This window comes from Pongo pygmaeus, chromosome 16 (assembly GCF_028885625.2).
Source record: "Pongo pygmaeus isolate AG05252 chromosome 16, NHGRI_mPonPyg2-v2.0_pri, whole genome shotgun sequence".
Classification (NCBI taxonomy): Eukaryota; Metazoa; Chordata; class Mammalia; order Primates; family Hominidae; genus Pongo; species Pongo pygmaeus.
The window spans coordinates 60,522,867-60,543,508 of NC_072389.2; the positions used below are offsets into that span (position 1 = coordinate 60,522,867).

Genomic DNA, 20,642 nt, shown 5'->3' on the forward strand with positions numbered 1-20,642 from the left:
TATTTGTGTGTTTGCTTGTCTCTACGTCCTCTTCTTTATAATACTAGTTAATATGCTATTTACTCTTTTCTGCATCTTGCTGTTACCTTGTCTCCCTTCATTGGAATGTGAGCTCCATGAGGGGCAGGGATTTCAGTTCGTTTGGTTTACAACCGCATCCCAGTATCTAGAATAGTCCCTGGCACATAATAGGCATTTGATACATATTTTACTGTAAAAGGGTATTTAACATTCTTTTTCATATATATATGCCATTGTATGAAAGTATTTTAATTGGTTACTAATCGATGGGCATTCTTATCTTTTGATATAATAAGTATCTTTATTGGTACGCTTTTTCAAGAGAGGGTTTATGTAGAACTGCTGGATCAGAGGAGCTGGATATAGATATATAGTTTTAAAATTTGGCAGATAATACTAAATTGCCTTCCAGAAGTTTTTACCAATTAACACTCAGCATCAACAAATAAGATGTCTGTTTCACTACACCGCTGTGAAAAGTGATCTTTGCCAACCTGAGATGAAAATTTATCTTATTATTATTTCAACTTGAACTTAATTACAAATGATGTTAAGAATCTTTCACAATGTTTTTCAACTTTTTTCTGTGAATTGCCTGTTCAGGTCCTACGTAGTTTTCTATTCTTTCGTTGATTTTCAACAGCACTTTACACGTTAAGGTTAGTCCTTTGCTGACATGCATTTAGAAATTATTTCCCTATCAATGTTTTAAGCTTTGCTCATGGTATTTTTCCATGCAGAAATATGTTGTTTATATATTCAGATTTATCCAATTTTTTATGATTTTGGATTTGGTACTTTCCTTTAAACTGTACTTCTCACTCCAAAATTGTTTTTCAAAATGTTTTCTCTTATGTTTTGTAGTTTCATTTTTTTGCATTTGAATTTTCAACTCGTCTGGAATTTAAGTATAAATGATATAGGACTCCAGTGTCTTTCCCTCAGTGCTGTATGTTGATAAAGCATCCTTTCCCCCACTCACTCATAATGTCACATCTATGGCTCCATTTCTGGACTCGGTTTCATCATTTTATTTATTAATGTGCCACTGCCCAAATATTTAAATTATTGTCATTTTTTGAATAACTGGGTTTACCTCCTCTCCCTTTCTATTAGTTTTCATGCTGCTGATAAAGACATACCCTAGACTGGGCAACTTATACAGGAAAGAGGTTTAATGGACTCACAGTTCCATATGGCTGGGGACACCTCACAATCACAGCAGAAGCCAAGGAGGAGCAAGTCATGTCTTACATGGATGGCAGCAGGCAAAGAGAATGAAAACCAAATGAAAGGCAAAACCCCTTTAAAATAATCAGATCTCGTGAGACTTACGCACTATCATGAGAACAGTGTAGGGGAAACTGGCCCCATGATTCAATTATCTCCCACCAAGTCCCTCCCACAACACACAGGAATTATGGGAGCTATAATTCAAGATGAGATTTGGGTGGGGTCACAGCCAAACCATATCACCCTTCCTTCCTTGTCCTTTTATTCATTTTTTATCTGGTTATTCTTCAACATTTATCTTTTCATTTTAACTCTAGAATCAGTTTGTATAGTTATAATCTTCAAATACACACATTTTTCCTTTTATTGGATACTTTTTCTTGTCTAGTCATTCAACCAGTAATTCCAGAGTAATGTTAAATAACAAAGGCACATACCAGAAATTTTAGTAATAAACATCTGCCCAATACTTTATTGTCAACCAAGAGACTGAAAATTATTTTACTTGGCTTTATTCTTCCTCTCCTATCCTCCTCAACAATTATGGAAGAGCCTCACCAATCTTTGCAAACTTTACACAGTTCCTTCCCAACTCTCAGTTTGCTCCTACTACTTCAAGAAATTTTATACCCTTCCCATATACATGAACACCCAGGTTTACCCTCTTACCTTTGATGTCAGAGGCCACATCCTTTATCTGTGTTCTTAATTCCATACCTTAAGGCTTCATCTGAGACTTTGTTCCCTTCAGTCTATGAACACATTCAGTGCTTCACTTTAGAATGAGTGCGTGTATAGCCAGCCTTAGAAATTGTTCTTTTCTTTCCACCTATTTTAATGGAATGCAAGATTGAACTGAAATCTTGGAAATATGATTCTATTTATCCTTCTTAGGGTTTATGATTCCTAAATCTAAGGGTATGTGTCTTTTATCATTACTGGAAAATTCTCAGCTATTATCTTTTCATATACTGCCTCTTCCTTCAGTTTCTCTAATTTCTCCTTATAGAATTCCTACTAGATATAAGTTGGAGCTTTTTTTCTTCCCTCTGTGTCTTTTAACCCCTCCAGGACTTTCTCCTTATCTCTGTCTGCTGAATTATGGGTAATTTCCTCTGACCTGCCTTCTAGAATTTCCTCTTTAACTCTGTCAAACCTGTCATTTAACCTCTAACCATTAAGTTTTGAATATCAATGGCTATATTTTTCATTGTTGGAAGTTTTTGTTTTTTTTTTTTAATTCAAACCAGTCTGGTATCTTTAATATTGACTTCTTTTCAGGATTTTTTAGTTCCTTTCATGTTTGTGATTATCTTAAACACTTTGACTTTATGGTCTGCTTCTGATAAGTATATTATTTGAGGTTCTTAAATGCCAAATCCTGCTGGCTGTTTGGTCTGCTGGCCCTTGCTAATGATTGGAGGTAAGAATGAAGAAGAAATAGATTGTAATTTTTCATTGTAATCTCATCCATAGTAGGGTGTTTTTTGGCCTGTGCAGAAATGTTCCATCTGCAAACATTTTTGCTTTGCTTCCACCAAGTAATCCAGAACAAATCACTTCTTTAAAATGTTAATTTTTGTTAATTTCTTGATTGAACATACCCAGAAAAATTAGGTATTATACACTTTAACCTTAAACCTGTGTTCAAGCCGACTTGTGGTTGTAAATTTTCACAAGAGATTTAAGACATAGACTAGGTCAGCCGGGCATGGTGGCTCACGCCTGTAATCCCAGCACTTTGGGAGGCCAAAGTGGGTGGATCACCTGAGGTCAGGAGTTTAAGAGCAGCCTGGACAAGATGATGAAACCCCATCTCTATTAAAAATACAAAAATTAGCCGAGTGTGGTGGTGGGTGCCTGTAATCCCAGCTACTCGGGAGTCTGAGGCAGAGAATTGCTTGAACCCGGGAGGCAGAGGTTGCAGTGAGCCAAGATCGCATCACTGCACTCCAGCCTGGGCGACAGAGCAAGACTCCATCTCAAAAAGAAGAAGAAGAAAAAAAAAAAAAAACCATAGAGCAGGTCCTGGATTTCTGTGTGTTTGGGGACAGAGGGCTGCAGTTTCAGCACCCTATTCTCAAAAGGCCCAAAGTTTTCTTTACTAATTCTTTGTAGCTATTATAACAAAGCATCCTGATTACCGATACTGGCAAAACCAAACCAAAAGCAAACCACAATCAGCATCAGGTTGTTTTAAGTTCCATCTGTTGTCTGTTTTTAAGGGGAAGGAGGTGGTCTTAGGGCATTGCCCATATTTTTTTGAGAAATCATCGGTACATTTTTAAAAAATATGTTCATACTTTATCCAGCATTATCTAAGTATCTTATAATGGAAGAGCTTATTAGTTTTATAAATACCTATATTACCAATAACAGAAGAGCTGGAAATACCACCATAGAGATTTCCAATTTATAAAAATACCAAGTGAAACATGTCTTAAATAGATTGTTAGCCATCTTGACATCAACTTCAAAAGATCAGAAATTATTTCTCAGATTTCTTAATTTTTTTTTTTTTTTTTTTGAGACAAAGTCTTGCTTTGTCACCCAGGCTGGAGTTCAGTGGCATGATCTCGGCTCACTGCAACCTCTGCCTCCCAGGTTCAAGCGATTCTCCTGCCTCAGCCTCCCAGTAGCTGGGATTACAGGAATAAGCCACCACGCCCAGCTAATTTTGCAATTTTAGTAGAGACTGGGTTTTACCATGTTGGCCAGGCTGGTCTCCAACTCCTGATCTCAGGTGATCTACCCACCTCAGCTCCCAAAGTGCTGGGATTACAAGCATGAGCCACCACACCTGGCCTAAATTTCTTGATTTCTTACAATAAATTAGTATGGACTTACTATATGTGAACCTTTTTAAACATTTTTAACGCTGTTTTTATTTTCAAATTGTATTCTTCTGTCTTTTAACATTAACAGTGGCCCCTTTTGAAAACTCTTTCTCTTGACCCTGCTGCCTCTTTAAGTCCTTTACTCAGTCAATCAACAAACATTTGAGTACCTATTGTGTACCAGGCCTTTTTCTGAGTGACGGTAACAGTTTTGAAGAAAACTACCTAAATCCCTGTCCTTGTTTGTGGAGCTTATATCTTAATGGATGTAGACAAATATATAAATATGTCAAGTGAATCACTTGTCAGCCTCTTGGCTAAGAATAATTGTAAATACATCAAGTGGTGAAATATTTACATTGAGTGATATGAAGAAACGCAAAGCAGAACAACAGGTCAAGGAGTGACAATCTGGTTGGGGCCCATGAAGGGGAGTGACTGCTCTTTTTTATAAGGTGGTCAGTAAAGTTCTTTGGACAAAGTGGCATTTGAACAGTCTTAAAGGATAGGAGAGGTATACATGGAACACTAGCATTCCAGACAGAGGGAACTGCAAATGCAAGAGATCTGAGGCAGGAACATGCTTGACTGCTCCAAGGAGGCCAGTGTGCCTGAGAAGAGTGAGGTGGACAGTGGTAAGAAATAAGGTCAGAAGGTCAGAGAAGCCATCTCTCCACATATACCCTCCTCATCCAATCCATGACTGTACCCTCCCCAGCGTCTCTTGCATCATCTCTCACCCCTGCCTGATCTTAGTTCAGGCCTTAATCATCCTTGTTTTATCTGAGATTGTCTACTACAACACTTCCGAAATATAGGTGCTCAATACATGTTTGATAACTTTTTTTTTTTTTTTTTGAGACAGTTTCACTCTTGTTGCCCAGGCTGGAGTGCAACAGCACAATCTCGGCTCACTGCAACCTCCGCCTCCTGGGTTCAAGCAATTCTCCTGCCTCAGCCTCCCAGGTAGCTGGGATTACAGTCATGTGCCACCACACCCAACTAATTTTGTATTTTAAGTAGAGATGGGGTTTCTGCATGTTTGTCAGGCTGGTCTCAAACTCTCGACCTCAGGTGATCTGCCTGCCTTGGCCTCCCAAAGTGCTGGGATTACAGGCGTGAGCCACCGCGCCCAGCCTGATAACATTTTTAATTACTTTTCCAGAATATGTTGTCTTGGCTGGCCCCTCAGTGAGCACCTAATGGAATGTGTATCCCTGAATTTCATTTCCTTTGGCATTACAACCTCTGTTATAAAACTTTGTAATAATAAAGTTACATTCACACACAAATTTGACAGACTAGACCACTTTTTTATTACAGCTTAATTGGCACATGGTTCACTGAAGATACACTTCACTTTTACATAGGCTTGTAAATAGAAAAATACACTGATGCACAAAAAATATAGTACTTCAATACCAAACTTAAATGATTTCCAAAAAGAATACAGGTTATTTCAATAATTAAAGGTGGCTCTTGTGTGTGCGCTATATCATGTATACACTTAGTTGTATGTTTAAGGCCAGTGGAATCTATAGCTAATTACTCATTTGGTTCTTGAAAACTGAAACATGCAAACATTCTTATTTTTATGTTTAAAGACATTTAATGTGTTATTCTAACACAAATACACCATATAGACTATGCCCTGATATGTAGCTGTAAAATTATGTTGTACTCCACTGAAGTCTTATGGCAACTATATAAGGCACTGCTGTGTGATTATGACCCTGCTCTTTTTTTTTTTTTTTTTTTGAGATGGAGTCTTGCTCTGTCGCCCAGGCTGGAGTGCAGTGGCGCGATCTCAGCTCACTGCAAGCTCCACCTCCCAGGTTCACGCCATTTTCCTGCCTCAGCCTCCTGAGTAGCTGGGACTACAGGTGCCCGCCACCACACCCAACTCTTTTTTTTTTTTTTTTTTTTTTTTTTTTTTTTTAGTAGAGACCAGGTTTCACCATGTTAGCCAGGATGGTCTTGATCTCCTGACCTCGTGATCCACCCTCCTCAGCCTCCCAAAGTGCTGGGATTACAGGTGTGAGCCACCACGCCCAGCCAAACCTGCTCTTGAAATGTCTAAATCTTTTCCTCACTAGCATATACAATTCAAATGCACAGGCCTCCGTGACTTCTTTGGAATTTAAAAGAAGCCTTCATTTCAAGGATAGAAATATGTAAAATGTTACCAGCCATGGCTAAGTTTGTTATGGGAGTAGTGGAAGGACAGTGGAAAAAAAATAGGCTTTTTCATTATACTTATATTTTTCCTTTTTCAAAAATAAATTTAGGGGGTACAAGTACAGTTTAGAGACATGAATATATTGTGTAGTCATAAAGTCTGGGCTTCTAGTGTAACCATCACCCAAATATACTTGTATTTTTCTAATTACAGTTCTACCAAACATTTGCCACCACAAAATACATGTATTTTTATTCTTTATTTAAATTATGGTGAGTGATATTTCTTCCTAAATAGCCATTAAGATCTCTGGAAGTTTTGATCTACTTTATTCAAACCACTTTAATAAATAAGACTTTTCACCTAAATGAAATATCTTTGAATTTTATAAACAACTTCCATGAAACATATATTAAAACCACCTTTAATTTGGTATGAAGACACTTTGGCAATGCAGCAGAATACATGATCTTGGCAAGACCCAGCAAGTACAGTAAGTGCTCATGAGCTCTATGAAAAATACAAGCTACAGAATACTACATTTTTTTTTTATTGAACTACAGTACAAATGTAACTGCTTCAATGTGAACATCTATCTTCCACCAAATAGCAAACAGGCATCTTATGTAATTAAAAACTAATTATTTCAATTCCACCAATGGAAAAGCAAAACAAGTTGCAAATATCAACAATACAGAGCCTGCTGGTAAAGACAGAGACGAGTAATTTATAAGCTAATTAAGCTGCAGCCTGAGGATGCCACATCAACATTATAAATATGAAGAAAAAGAAACTAAATATTTACTCATCACAAGTAACTTGGCATAAGCACCAGCTATGTTCAGATGTGGCCAGCACACAGGCCAAGTATAAATGTACAATCACAGTGAACTAAAGCCATAAAATCTAGTTCCCTGACCCTTCAATCAACCATTCAGAGCAATGGGAATATAGCGGGGAGCCAGAAGTCCCACTTTGGTTGCTCATATTACATTAAGCCACCCTGCCCCACCCCAATCCCCTTCCCACCAACAAAAAAGTCACCATGAGTGTACAATTGGTCAATCCAGTTTATCCAAGGTCTATAGATATGGCCATGATTTCTCCTATATTCATGTTAAATAGAATGCTTACATAAAATTAATACTCAAAGACATTGAGCTGATGTGCATGTATATTAAGTGGCTTTAATGGTACTTTAGAATGTCACCTGTGGCATGAGTCTTTAAATCTGGATTGAAGACTGTGGCGGTTTTATAATTGCATGTAAGATCTTAAATGTAAGACTCTGGGCCTACCTACATTAAGGCAGGTGACAGTACCCTCATTCATTCCACATAATAAATACACCCTTCTGTGAACGCAAAATTCTGAGTCCTTGAATGATTTACTATAATAGGCTAAGGTTTTATAAGGCACTTTTGGCTCCGAAATATTTCTCCTAACAAGCTGAATCTTAAAGAAATATTTACAAAGCTGCAACAAATTAATTTTAGAACCGGATGCTTTATTCGTAGGTCTAATGGGGATGGTGAGAAGCAATTTGTACACAATGCCCATTAATCTCTCACTGTGCCATGTATCAATCACAGAGAAGATCCCAGGCATGGGCCACCTGAACTACTATGTCGCTTACTTGACTTCTCAACAGCCACATGCCCCTTTCTCCTTTTCTTCACTTAACTGATCCATAGAGGCATGACCATTTGATCGCACCACTCCTTCAGGAATCCAGGACTTGTCCACACACCGTTCCATTCGCTTCATTATCAGGTCCAGAAGCATCTCAATTGCTTGGCTTATGTTTGTCCCATTGGCAGCACTAGTTTCAAAGTAGGGGATTCTGGAAGACAGAGACAACTTAGGTAACAACATGTGGAGGGAAAGGACAGTGACCTTTGCTCTTGATAATTCAAATTAGAGAATCGATAGAATACAAATATACAAGACGACAAAACATTTTACCATCCCAGAGTACATTAAAAAGTGAAAAAGACAATAAAATACTCACACTGCGTTTCCAGTAGATATGCAAAACTGGAAATTTTAGACTCTTCAAAATATCAATTTTCGGCTAGGCGCAGTGGCTTACACCTCCCAGCACTCTGGGAGGCTCAGGTGGGCAGATCACCTGAAGTCAGGAGTTCAAGACCAGCCTGGCCAACATGTGGAAACCCCATCTCTACAAAAAATACAAAAATTAGCCAGGAATGGTGGCATACACCTGTAATCCCAGCTACTGGGGAGGCTGAGGCTCAAGAATCACTTCAACCCGGGAGGCAGAGTTTGCAGTGAGGCAATATTGTGCCACCGCACTCCAGCCTGGGCAATAGAGTTAGACTGTCTCAAAAAAAAATCAATTTTCTTTTTTTTTAAAGGAACATATTTATGCAATATATATTTTGGTAATACATATTGATTTACTATAAAAAATTTATAAAAAGATATAAGTAGGGGATTCTGGAAGACAGAGACAGAATTAAATCTTATTTGCTGTAAGTTTTTGGAGGGTTTTTTGTTTTGAGACAGAGTCTCTGTCACCCAGGCTGGAGTGCAATGGCACGATCTCAGTTCCCAGGTGACTTCCCAGGCATCGATCCTCCTACCTCAGCTTTCCCAGTAGCTGGGACCACAAGCGCACACCACCACGCCTGGCTAATTATTGTATTTTTTTGTAGAGACAGGGTTTTACCATGTTGACCAGGCTGGTTTCGAACTCCTGAGCTCAAGCTACCCACCTGCCTTGGCCTCCAAAGTGCTGGGACTACAGGTGTGAGTTGCTGCACCCGGCCTAGTTTTAAGAATTTAAAACTTGATTCTTGGTATGAAAGCTGTTTAAATTACTCTAAGTGAAAAGTAAAACTTGAAAACTTTTAGAAGAAAATATAACAGACTTATCTTTTTGACACTGGAATAAGAAAGGATTTCTTAATATAGCTATAAAAGCTCAAACCACAGAGAACAAGTTTGATAATCTTGACAATGTTAAAGTTTAAAACTTTGGTGCCACAACATATATCATAAGCAAAGTTAAAAGATGAGCGACAGGCCAAAATATATGGTGTTTCATATAACTTGCAAATGGGTTAGCATCCGAAAAAATAATTCCTCAAATGAATTAAAGTAATAAACAAGATAATACGAAACAGACTAAGGATATGCACAGGAAATTCTAAGAAATTACATTTATGAAAAAATGTTCAACCTCACCCAAAATAAGGGAAATGCAAGTTAAAATAATGGTATATTAAGTCACACCCATCAGATTGGCAAAAATATAAAAATCTCCCAATATCAAGTATTGCCAAGGAGAAGAAAAGAGGAACTTGCATTTACTGCTTATGTAAGTATAAACTGTTATAACTACTTTGGAAAATAAGACGGTAATATCTGGTAAAATTGAAACATGCATGCACTATGATCCAGCAACAGCACTCCTGGGTATACATCTAAAGCAGAGCCAAGGCATGTTGATGGGCAGGAAATGAGTTACAGGGATACCTGAGACATCAGCAATGCCTCAGTCCTTAGGGCAACTGAGAAGGTCTTCGGGCAGCCAGAGTTCCTGAACCAGTCTCCTCCAACCTTGAGCAGCCTTATCTATTTATCCCAGTGAGCTGTACCAATATTATCCTTTTCTGCAGGTGCCGTACTATGAAAAATATTCAGAAACCCTGTCCTGGAGCAGCACTATCCAACAGAACCTCCCACAGTGATAGGAACTTTCCATATGTATATCATCCAGTACAATAACTACTAGCCATATGTAGCTATTGAGCACTTAAAATGTGGCTAATGCAACCAAAAACGCGACTTTTTTGTTTTTGTTTTTGTTTTGTTTTGTTTTTTAGAGGCAGAGTCTCGCTCTGTTGCCCAGGCTGGAGTGTAATGGTGTGATCTTGGCTCACTGCAACCTCTGCCTCCCAAGTTCAAGTGATTCTCGTCCCTCAGCCTCCCAAGTAGCAGGGACTACAGGAACATGCCACCACTCCCAGCTAATTTTACCATGTTGGCCAGGCTGGTCTCAAACTCCTGACCTGGAGTGATCTGTCTGCCTCCCCTCCCAAAGTGCTGGGATAACAGGCGTGAGCCACCACACCTGGCCAAAAAACCTGAACTTTTAATTTTAACTTAAATAGCTACATGTGACTAGTGGCTATCATACTGGATAGTGCAGCCCTAAAGAAGCTCTCATATATGTACACGTGGCATCATCTAATGGAATAGATATTGCAGAACTATTTGTAATAGGGAAAAAATTAACCTAAATGTCCATCAATAAGCGCATGAATAGTGATATTTTTATACAATGAATTATACAATGCTTAAACTGTACCAACATGGCAAAAATTAAATGTTGAATTAAAAAACCAACTTGTATGATACAAGATCATTTGTGTGAAGAACACAAAATAATTACACATCATTATAAAAACATCTATGTAGTAAAAGTACAACTTCTTGGACTAGAAATATATCATTTTGACTGCTTTTAGCTAAAAGTAACTGAAAATTGTGGCTCAAATTGGCATGAATCACAAGTAGGAATTTATTGTCATGCATAATGAACACAGAACTAGAGAGTTTCCAGTGTTAATTCGGTCACCGAATAGTAGAAACAAAGAGCCTAGATTCATCTCATCCTTCTGTTCTGCCATCCTCCACATGTCAGCTTTGTCCACAGTCTGACTCCCTTCATGACCCCAGAAGTTAAAACATTCCAGGCATCACATCTCAACACACCAAAGTTCCAAGGAAAAAAGGACTCTTCCTCTGTGTGCCTGTCTCAGGAGAGAGGAAATCTTTCCCAGAAGTCCCTGGAAGACTTTCCCTCATGTCTCATTGGTCAAAACTGTATCACATGCCAATGCCTAAACCAAACTCTGGCAAGAGGAATGGTACACCACCATCATTGGCTTAAACCAATCAGTCTTCCTGGGCTGGTGGCTGGCACCTGCCTCTCTTAAGTAGCAGGTCCTCTAGAAGCAGAGTAGATAGCTAAAGAAAATTGAGATTCTATAAATAAAGGCATGAATATTGTCTAGGCAACCAACAACATCTGCTATAGGAAGCAGACATAGTGTGGTTCCCTCTGAGGAGGTAGGAAGGAGAATGGAATCAGCAAGGAATTTTAAAAGGAGCTTCAATTATATCTGTAAGAAAATTTTATTTTTTATGTATGCATAATATAGTTTCAGAGTAAATATGATCATTTAATACACTGATATAATCTGTAAAGATTAGTATACTTGGGATAGCCATAATCTTAAATATTTGTCTTTTCTTTATACTAGAACGATTTGAATTTTTCCCTCCTAGCTATTTCAAGATATACAATAGATTGTTGTAAACTATAGTCACCCTACTGATCCTTCTAACACTACATCTTATTTCTTCTATCAAACCATATATTTGTACCTATTAATCAATCTCTCTTCATCCTCCATTCCCTCCTACCCTTCCTGGCCTCTGGTATTCTCCAATCTACTCTCTATCTTCATGAGATCCACCTTTGTAGCTCCCACATATGAGTAAGAACATGCAACATTTGTCTTTCTGTGTTTGGCTATTTCACTTAACATAATGATCTCCAGTCCCATCCAAGCTGCTGCAAATGACGGGATTTCATTCTTTATGGTGGAATAATATTCCACTGTATATATAAACCATATTTTATTTATCCGTTCATCCATTGATGGGTACTTAGATTGATTTCATATCTTAGCTCTTGTGGATAGTGCTGCAATAAACATGGGAGTACAGACAGCAAATATCTTTTTGATATATCTGATATACATCTCTATATATCTTTTGGATATATATATATATCTCCAAAGAAAACTTATATAAAACTTTTAAGAAAACTTCCACTATTTTATATATATATATACATATATATATTAGTGGAATTGCTGGATCATATGGTAGTTCTATTTTTAGTTTTTTTTTTAAGAACATCCATACTTTTCTCCATAGTGCTTATATTAATTTACTTTCCCACCAACAATGTACAAGGGTTCAACTTTCTCTGCATCCTCACAGCATCCACTATTGCCTGTATTTGGGTTTTTTATTTTTGAAGGGGGGGGATTACTGCCTATATTTTGGATGAAAGTCATGTTAACTGGATGAGATGTTATCTCATTGTAGTTTTGCCTTTCTCTGAGTAGTGATGTTAAGCATTTTTTCATACACCTGTTTGCCATTTGCAGATCTTCTTTTGAGAAATGTCTACTCAGATATTTTGCCTATTTTTAAAACAGATTATTTGTTTTTGCTATTATTTGAGCTCCTTATATATTCTGGTTATTAATCCCTCATCAGATGGGTAGTTTGCAAATATTTTCTCCCATTCTGTGGGTTGTCTCTTCATTTTGTTGTTTCCTTTGCTGTGTAGAAGCTTTTTAGTTTGATATAAATCCCATATGTCTATTCTTGTGTTGGTTGCCTGTGTTTTGTGGTCTCATACAAAAAGTTTTTGTCCAGACCAATGACCTGGAGTGTTTCCCAAATGTTTTCTTCTAGTAGTTTCATAGTTTCAAGTCCGATATTTAAGTTTTTAATTCATTTTGAGTTGATTTTTACATATGGTGAGAGATAGGGGTCTAGTTACATTGTTCTGCATGTGAGTATCTGGTTTTCCCAGCATCATTTATTGAAGAGAATGTCCTTTCCCCATTGTTCTTGGCACTTTTGTCCAAGATGAGTTGTCTGTAAATGCATGGATTTATATCCGGGTTCTCTGTTCTGTTCCATTGGTCTATGTGTCTGTTTTATGCCAATACCATGCTGATTTGGTTCCTATAGCTTTGTAGTAAACTTTGAAGTCAAGCAGTGTGAAGTCTCCACCTTTGGGCTTTTTTCCTCAGGATTGTGTCAGTTATTGAGGGTCTTTTGTGGTTCCATATAAATTTTAGGATTTTTTTCGATATTTGTGAAGATTATTGGTATTTTGATAGGGATTGCATTGAGTCAGTAAATTGCTTTGGGAAGTGTTATCATTTTAACAATATTAATTTTTCCAGTCCAAAAGCATGGAATATTTTTCCATTTTTGGTGTCCTCTTCAATTTCTCTCATCTGTGTTTTATAGTTTTCCTTGTATAGATGCTTCACTTCTTTGGTTAAATTGATTTCTAGGTATTTTATATTCTTCGTAGCTATTTTAAATGAGATTGCTTTCTTGGTTTCTTTTTCAGATTGTTCCCTGTTGGTGTATATAAATGCTAATGATTTTTGTATGTTGATTTTGTATCCTAAAACTTTACTGAATTTGTTGATCAGTTCTAAATGTTTTTTGGTGTAATCTTCAGGTTAGAAAAAAACTCTTAAAGCAGGCCTGTGGCAAGAAGGCCCAGAAAAATTAAGCAGTCTGATCAATGCCATTCAGCTAATGAATGACAGAGAAGCAAGCAGGCTCTTCCTGTTTTCCTGTGCAGGTCCTCATATACTACACTACGCCTTGTAAAACAAAATAGGAAATGTCTTCTCAGTGTTTAGTTCATAGAATACTGATTTCCAAAACTACTAACTAGAAGAAAAAAAACTGGGTGAATTCAAATTTTTGCAACACGCTATTTCACTAAATGAGTTTTCTGGACTATAACTATTTTTTTTTTTTTAGCTTTTCCCCCTTTTTTGCTTTAGGGATTTCCTGTATATGCTCTTCAAAGTGTTCTGGTTTGCCTGAATTGAAACAAGCTGATATATATGAGTCATTTAAAATTGAAGAAAAAAATAACAAAAAAATTACAAAATAACAAAATTATAAAATTATAAAAAATAACAAAAATTATTTCTTGAGCTACCCAATACTATGTGTCTTACATGCATAATTCACTAAATATAACCACTACTGTATTCAGGTACACTATATTCCCATTTCACAAATGATTAAACTAAGGCTGAGAAAGATGAAAGGAACTTGCCCAATTCACAATGCTAGAAAGTAGCAGAGTTAGGATTTGGGTCCACAGCTAATTCCAATGCAGCCAGCTTAACCATAGGTTCTACTGGTTCCAAACTAGTATGAGGATTTTTTAAATAAATAAATCTTATGCACTGCACAAGAAAAAAACTCTGGCTTTGGGGAGTAATCAGAGGTCACTGGCCATGTTCATCAAAGGCTTTGCCACTTACCAACTCCAGACTATGTTTCTGGACCATACACTTGAAGACATTCTGAATTTTACAGCATCAAGTTGCTCAAGAGCATCAAATCTTTTTTTTTTTTTTTTTTTTTGAGACGGAGTCTCGCTCTGTTGCCCAGGCTGGAGCACAGTGGCGCCATCCTGGCTCACTGCAAGCTCCGCCTCACGGGCTCACGCCATTCTCCTGCCTCAGCCTCCCGAGTAACTGGGACTACAGGCGGCCGCCACCACACCTGTCTAATTTTTTGTATTTTTAGTAGAGACGGGGTTTCACCATGTTAGCCAGGATGGTCTCGATCTCCTGACCTCGTGATCCACCCGCCTCGGCCTCCCAAAGTGTGGGATTTACAGGCGTAAGCCACCACACCCGGCCCATCAAATCTTAAGTATATATTTGTTTTGTTATCCAAAGACCTGTGGTACAGGTATAATTTTTAAATAACTCACAAAACATTGCTTCAAAACCGTATGGCTGTTTTTCACATAATCTTAAGAAATCAGTCTTCTTGTCGAAGTCATCCTTTATACATTTGAGATGGTCTTTGCAACAGGATTAATCAACTGACAAATTCATCTTGCTTTTCAATAAAGCCATGAAAGTCGTGATAACATTGTATTTCCTTCAACTGTTGACTTCATTGCCGCCATTTGTGAGGAATCTAACCAACACGCTCTTAGAATTTCAAAACAACAAAGCAGTTATTTTATCATCTCAGGGAGTCCTGCAATTGAATTCAGTAAAGTATTTTTTAAATTTATTAGAACTTTAAAGTCCTCCATGATTACTTTTCTTGAAGAATGTTTTTGTTTTTCTATATTCCCATAGCATGTTAACAACTACATCAGTGACTCTGATTACAATTTACCTTACTCTTTTATTCTTTCTTGGCTAGTAACACCTTCTATATGAGAGCTTGGTAAAATTTTCTTTTTTAACTTCTTAATGCTTTTACAGATCTTTTCAGAACTTTTTCACTTCTGATGTTACTAAGAAGCATATTTAGATCAGGGGTTCCCAGTCCCCAGGCCACAGACTGGTACCAATCCACAGCCTGTTAGGAACCAGGCCACACAGCAGGAGGTAAGCAGGGGGCCAGTGAGCAAGCGAAGTTTCATCTGTATTTACAGCTGCTTCCCATCACTCACATTACCACCTGAGCTCTGTCTCCTGTCAGATTAGCAGCATCATTAGATTCTCATAGGAGGACAAGCCATACTGTGAACTGCACATGTGAGGGATCTAGGTTGCACTCTCCTATGAGAATCTAATGCCTGATGATCTGTCACTGTCTCCTACCACCCCCAGATGGGACTGTCCAGTCACAGGAAAACAAGCTCAAGGCTCCCACTGATTCTACATTATGGTGAGCTGTATAATTATTTCATTATATATTGCAATGTAATAATAATAGAAATAAAGTGCACAATAAATGTAATCTGTTTGAATCATTCCGAAACCACCCCCACCTCCACTGGTCCATGGAAAGATTGTCTTCCATGAAACCAGTTCCCAGTGCCAAAAAGGTTGGGGACCACTGATTTAGAGGATATATGTGTAGGGACATAAGGCTATTTTTCCATTATGATTCCTCAGTAATGCTGTCTTATTATTTGATAACTTCCTCCAGGAGGTGATAAGGCCTTGCAACTGAATCTCTGCAATTCTCTGTTTTAGCACAGCTATCAAAAACTGGTTGAGGCCAGGCACGATGGCTCACGCCTGTAATCCCAGCACTTTGGGAGGCCGAGGTGGGCGGATCACAAGATCGGGAGATCGAGACCATCCTGGCTAACACAGTGAAACCCCATCTCTACTATAAATACAAAAAATTAGCCAGGCGTGGTGGCAGACGCCTGTAGTCCCAACTACTTGGGAGGCTGAGGCAGGAGAATGGTGTGAACCCAGGAGGCGGAGCTTGCAGTGAGCCCAGATTGCACCACTGCACTCCAGCCTGGGCGACAGAGCGAGACTCCGTCTCAAAACAACAACAACAACAAAAACTGGTTGAGAAACTATCACCTCATTTGAGTGTTTATCCACCCACCTGTGAGTTCTGCAAGGCAGAGTTGCTCCACTAACTCCACCATGCTCATGTTCTATCATCCTTTTATTTGCTGACTCTAAAATATCTTAATCAGAAAAAAGTTTGTTGGGAAAAATGACATGGTCTTCGCAGTTTTTAAACCTCCTGCTTACCTCTTTGTTACTGTCAATCTTTTTTCCTCCATCTATCACCTTGCCCACAAAATGGAGATAATGCATCTCTGTCCCCCACTAGTCACATGTAATATTTGATTAACAATTTGAAGAGGCAATCCTTTGTGACTGGAGTCAATATGTGTTTATTTATCAAGAATCTATAACATCATTGAGCTAAAATCCTGGGGATAGCTTGTGATGCCATTGTTTCAAGAATAGAATTTTATAATGAGATTTTTCAAAATGTAAATAGTTACATTTTCTTCATTATGATCTTTCTCAATTATATCCATTAAAAATCAGTTAATGTCCACAGAACATTTCTCATACTTAAGGAGAGGGCTTGACCATTCTATCACCTTTCAGAAATACATTATAGGAAAAAGCAGTTGAAAAACTCAGATCTCCTGCAACAGAATAAATTGGAAAATTTTTTAAAAGTAGCTGAACAGTAAGCTTTTTTAAAATGCTAAATCACAATAATGTATACTTCATTTTAAACATTCTCTCAAAATCAGTTACAAATATCTTTCCAACTCCAGAGTCTCCAGCCTCATTTGATTCCTTAATTTTCCTCCACAGCTCCTGAAAATTACTTCACCATCATTTTTGAGGAACAAATGAGAAAACATAGTGAAAGTACTTTGAAAACTATAAAACCTACGCATGGAAGTTATCGACAACATGGATCAATGGTTAAGAGTCATAACCTCAGGCCGGGCGCGGTAGCTCACGCCTGTAATTCCAGCACTTTGGGAGGCTGAGACGGGTGGATCACCTGAGGTCAAGAGTTCAAGACCTGAAACCCCGTCTCTACTAAAAATACAAAAATTAGCCAGGCATGGTGGCAGGCGCCTATAATCCCAGCTATTCAGGAGGCTGAGGCAGGAGAATCACTTTAACCCAGGAGGTGGAGGTTGCAGTGAGCCGAGATCATGCCACAGCACTCCAGCCTGGGCAACAGAGGGAGATGCCGTCTCAAAAAAAAAAAAAAAGTCATAACCTCTGGAGTCATGCTGCCTGGCTTCAGATCCTAGTAGTACACCTTACCAACTGTGATTCTGACAAAAGTTTAACCTCTGTGCCTCCGCTGCTTCATCTGTAATACCAAATAACATCAGTGTCTTCTTGTAAGGATTAAATGAGTTAATATTTAAAGCACTTAGATCAGAACCTGACACAAAGTACAAACAATAAATGTTTCTTATTTCCAACACAGAATTGGGTTAGGTGATAAAAGCTTATTTGTAATGATGTTATTTAAAACTTAGAACACAGCCAGGCACAGTGGCTCACACCTGTAATTCCAGCACTTTGAGAGGCCAAGGCAGGGTCGGAGTTGAGGTCAGGAGTTCAAGATCAGCCTGGCCAACAAGGTGAAACCCCATCTCTACTAAAAATACAAAAATTAGCTGGGCATGGTGGCACGTGCCTGTAGTCCCAGCTACTAGGGAGGCTGAGATGGGAGGATCTCTTGAACCCGGGAGGCAGAGGTTGCAGTGGGCCAAGATGGTGCTACTGCACTCCAGCCTGAGCAACAGAGGGAGACTGTCTCAGAAAAGTAAAACAAAAACTCAGAATACATCATCCCAAAAAAGCAATGTCACTAGCAACATGGTAAACATTAAATTCTCAATCTGTATGTTGTATGAAAAAAAAAAAGAATAAAAAATAAAAATAAATTTGCAAACTAACCCACAAACTGGTTTAATCCACCATGTAGCTGATCTATAAAATCTACAATACTGCTCTAATTCTGGTACCTGGGACCATGCCTCCCTACATCAGAGATGCTGCACTCAGACCTGTCCTGGCCAAAGTGCTTTGTGCCCCAAAACATTTGCCTCCCTTACTCCTCATTAAACTCCTCACTTTCCAAGCAATCTTCATGAAATGCTGCAAGAAAATGGATCTCACTCTACTGATTAATACTGAGGTATAAATGATGCTTCTAGCAGAGCTGTGAGCTACTGTCCAATGTTTATTAACTTAAGCAAATATTTAATTGGTATAATTTCAACGTATAAGAGCTCTAACTTTTCAAGTTACTCATGCTAAAAGATGCACAATATTAACAAGACATAGTTTAGATTTGTAACTCCAAATTCAAGTAACAAATTTCTTTCAATTAAAAGTATATTCTCTTGCCATTTGTAAACCTCTAGGTCATGGGACCAGGAGTCAGGTTAACAACTTTAAAATCCTTAGACTAATCATTCAGAGTTTCCTGAGCAATTTGAGGCAGGAAGATTTTCATTTCTACAGGAATAAGTGAATAGAGTTCATTCCACTCTCAGCTCTGTGCCAGTAATTGGGCTGTAATCTCATCTAGCAAACTAGATGAGAGCCATAGAAAAGACCCTGAATTAAGACTTTCTTTCCATAAGTAAATGATGTTCCAGGCTGGACACGGTGGCTCACCTGTAATCCCAGCACTTTGGGAGGCCGAGATGTGTGGATCACTTGAGGCCAAAAGTTCAAGATCAACCTGGCCAACATGGTGAAACCTCATCTTTACTAAAAAATATATATAAAAATTAGCTGGGCACAGTGGTGCACACTTGTAGCCCCAGCTACTCAGGAGGCTGAGGCAGGAGAATCGCTTGAACCTGGGAGGCAGAGGTTACAGTGAGCTGAGATCGTGTCACTGTACTCCAGCTGGGTGACAGAGCTAGACTCCATCTCAAAAAAAAAAAAAAAAATTCAAGAGGATGTATTGTTCCCATTTTAACCAAAGAAAGATTGCTATTGTTCCTTTTCTCCACATGGTGGTGCTAATGTAGCACCACCATGGAGCCGTATTGCCAAAGACGAAAAAATTCAGTGCTGCTAGTCATATTATCAGTCTGTAAGTGGCCACTTAAAGGCCATTTGGAGTACATGCAGACCATTAATTATAATGCATTTTCCAAAAATAGATTAATCATAAATTTTAAAATAAAAAATTTAAGTAAACAGATTCAAATCAATGACAGGGGCATGAGCATTAGCAGTTTTTCACCAAGATCTTGCTTGTGGCGTAGGTCAGCATCCTGATTTCTTTTCCATTATTTATTCTCACAAAACTAGAAGATCCTAAATCTCAGTTAGAGGTTGCCAGGAATAACAGCAAGTATGTTTGGTGGTTCTGTCAAATGGCTCTAGACATTTGGCTCACATGTGGATCTAGAAATTATGAACAAATGTCTCACTAAAGTGAGAAGTGAGTTTCACACTACTTTTCATAGTCTGTTGGATGCTAATTGAACAACATTTACAGGAAATGGCTGGTGTGCTGACTGTTTGAACCTGGGAGATTGCAGCAAATGAAATCCAGATCCTCTGCTGAGTTAAATGGAGCTCTGCAAATCAGTCTTGTACGTTTGATTATGACATTTGTGTACTTTTCAAACATGCCCAATGCTACATCGCTATTTCTCAAATCAAGAAAAGATGTAATCAAGTTTGTAAAGAATTAAACTATTAGAGATCAAGCTATTTGTACCACATTTCATCTAGTTCAAACTGGAGAAGACATGAGCATGCTGTTGAACTAAGCTACTTGAAATCCCTGAAATGATCCATACTGATATTATTAATGTTGTAAATAAATATTTTTAATTCCTCTTTCATTCCAGAAACTCTTGAACATCTTCCTCAGCAATAACCAGCAGCCTTCAGTAGGGAGAACATCATCTTAAATTTGTTGCCCATTTCTTTGCATCGTACACAAAATACATACATTCAGTTGTCATTCTTAGTTCATTTTTTTTTTTTTTTTAAAAGATGGAGTCTCACTCTGTTGCCCAGGCTGGAGTGCAATGGTATGATCTTGGCTCACTGCAACCTCTGCCTCCTGGGTTCAAGCGATTCTCCTGCCTCAGCCTCCCAGGTAGCTGGGATTACAGGCACCCACCATCATACCCAGCTAATTTTTATATTTTTGTAGAGACGGAGTTTCACCATGTTGGCCAGGCTGGTCTCGAACTCCTGAGCTCAGGTGATCCACCCACCTCAACCTCCCAAAGTGCTGGGATTACAGGC

At 38.3% G+C, this 20,642-nt stretch overlaps 1 protein-coding gene across 6 annotated transcripts in view; it reads right to left on the bottom strand.

Annotated features, from left to right (window-relative positions):
* Positions 1-5,383: 5,383 nt before the first annotated feature.
* Positions 5,384-20,642, bottom strand: part of RAB27A (RAB27A, member RAS oncogene family) — an 84,972-nt gene continuing 69,713 nt past the window's right edge. For all 6 annotated transcript variants that reach the window (XM_054451951.1, XM_054451948.1, XM_054451950.1 and 3 more), the window contains one exon: positions 5,384-8,113. In XM_054451951.1, coding sequence (XP_054307926.1) covers positions 7,915-8,113 — 199 coding nt within the window. In that variant the 3' untranslated portion in view covers positions 5,384-7,914. The remainder of the gene's footprint in view (positions 8,114-20,642) is intronic.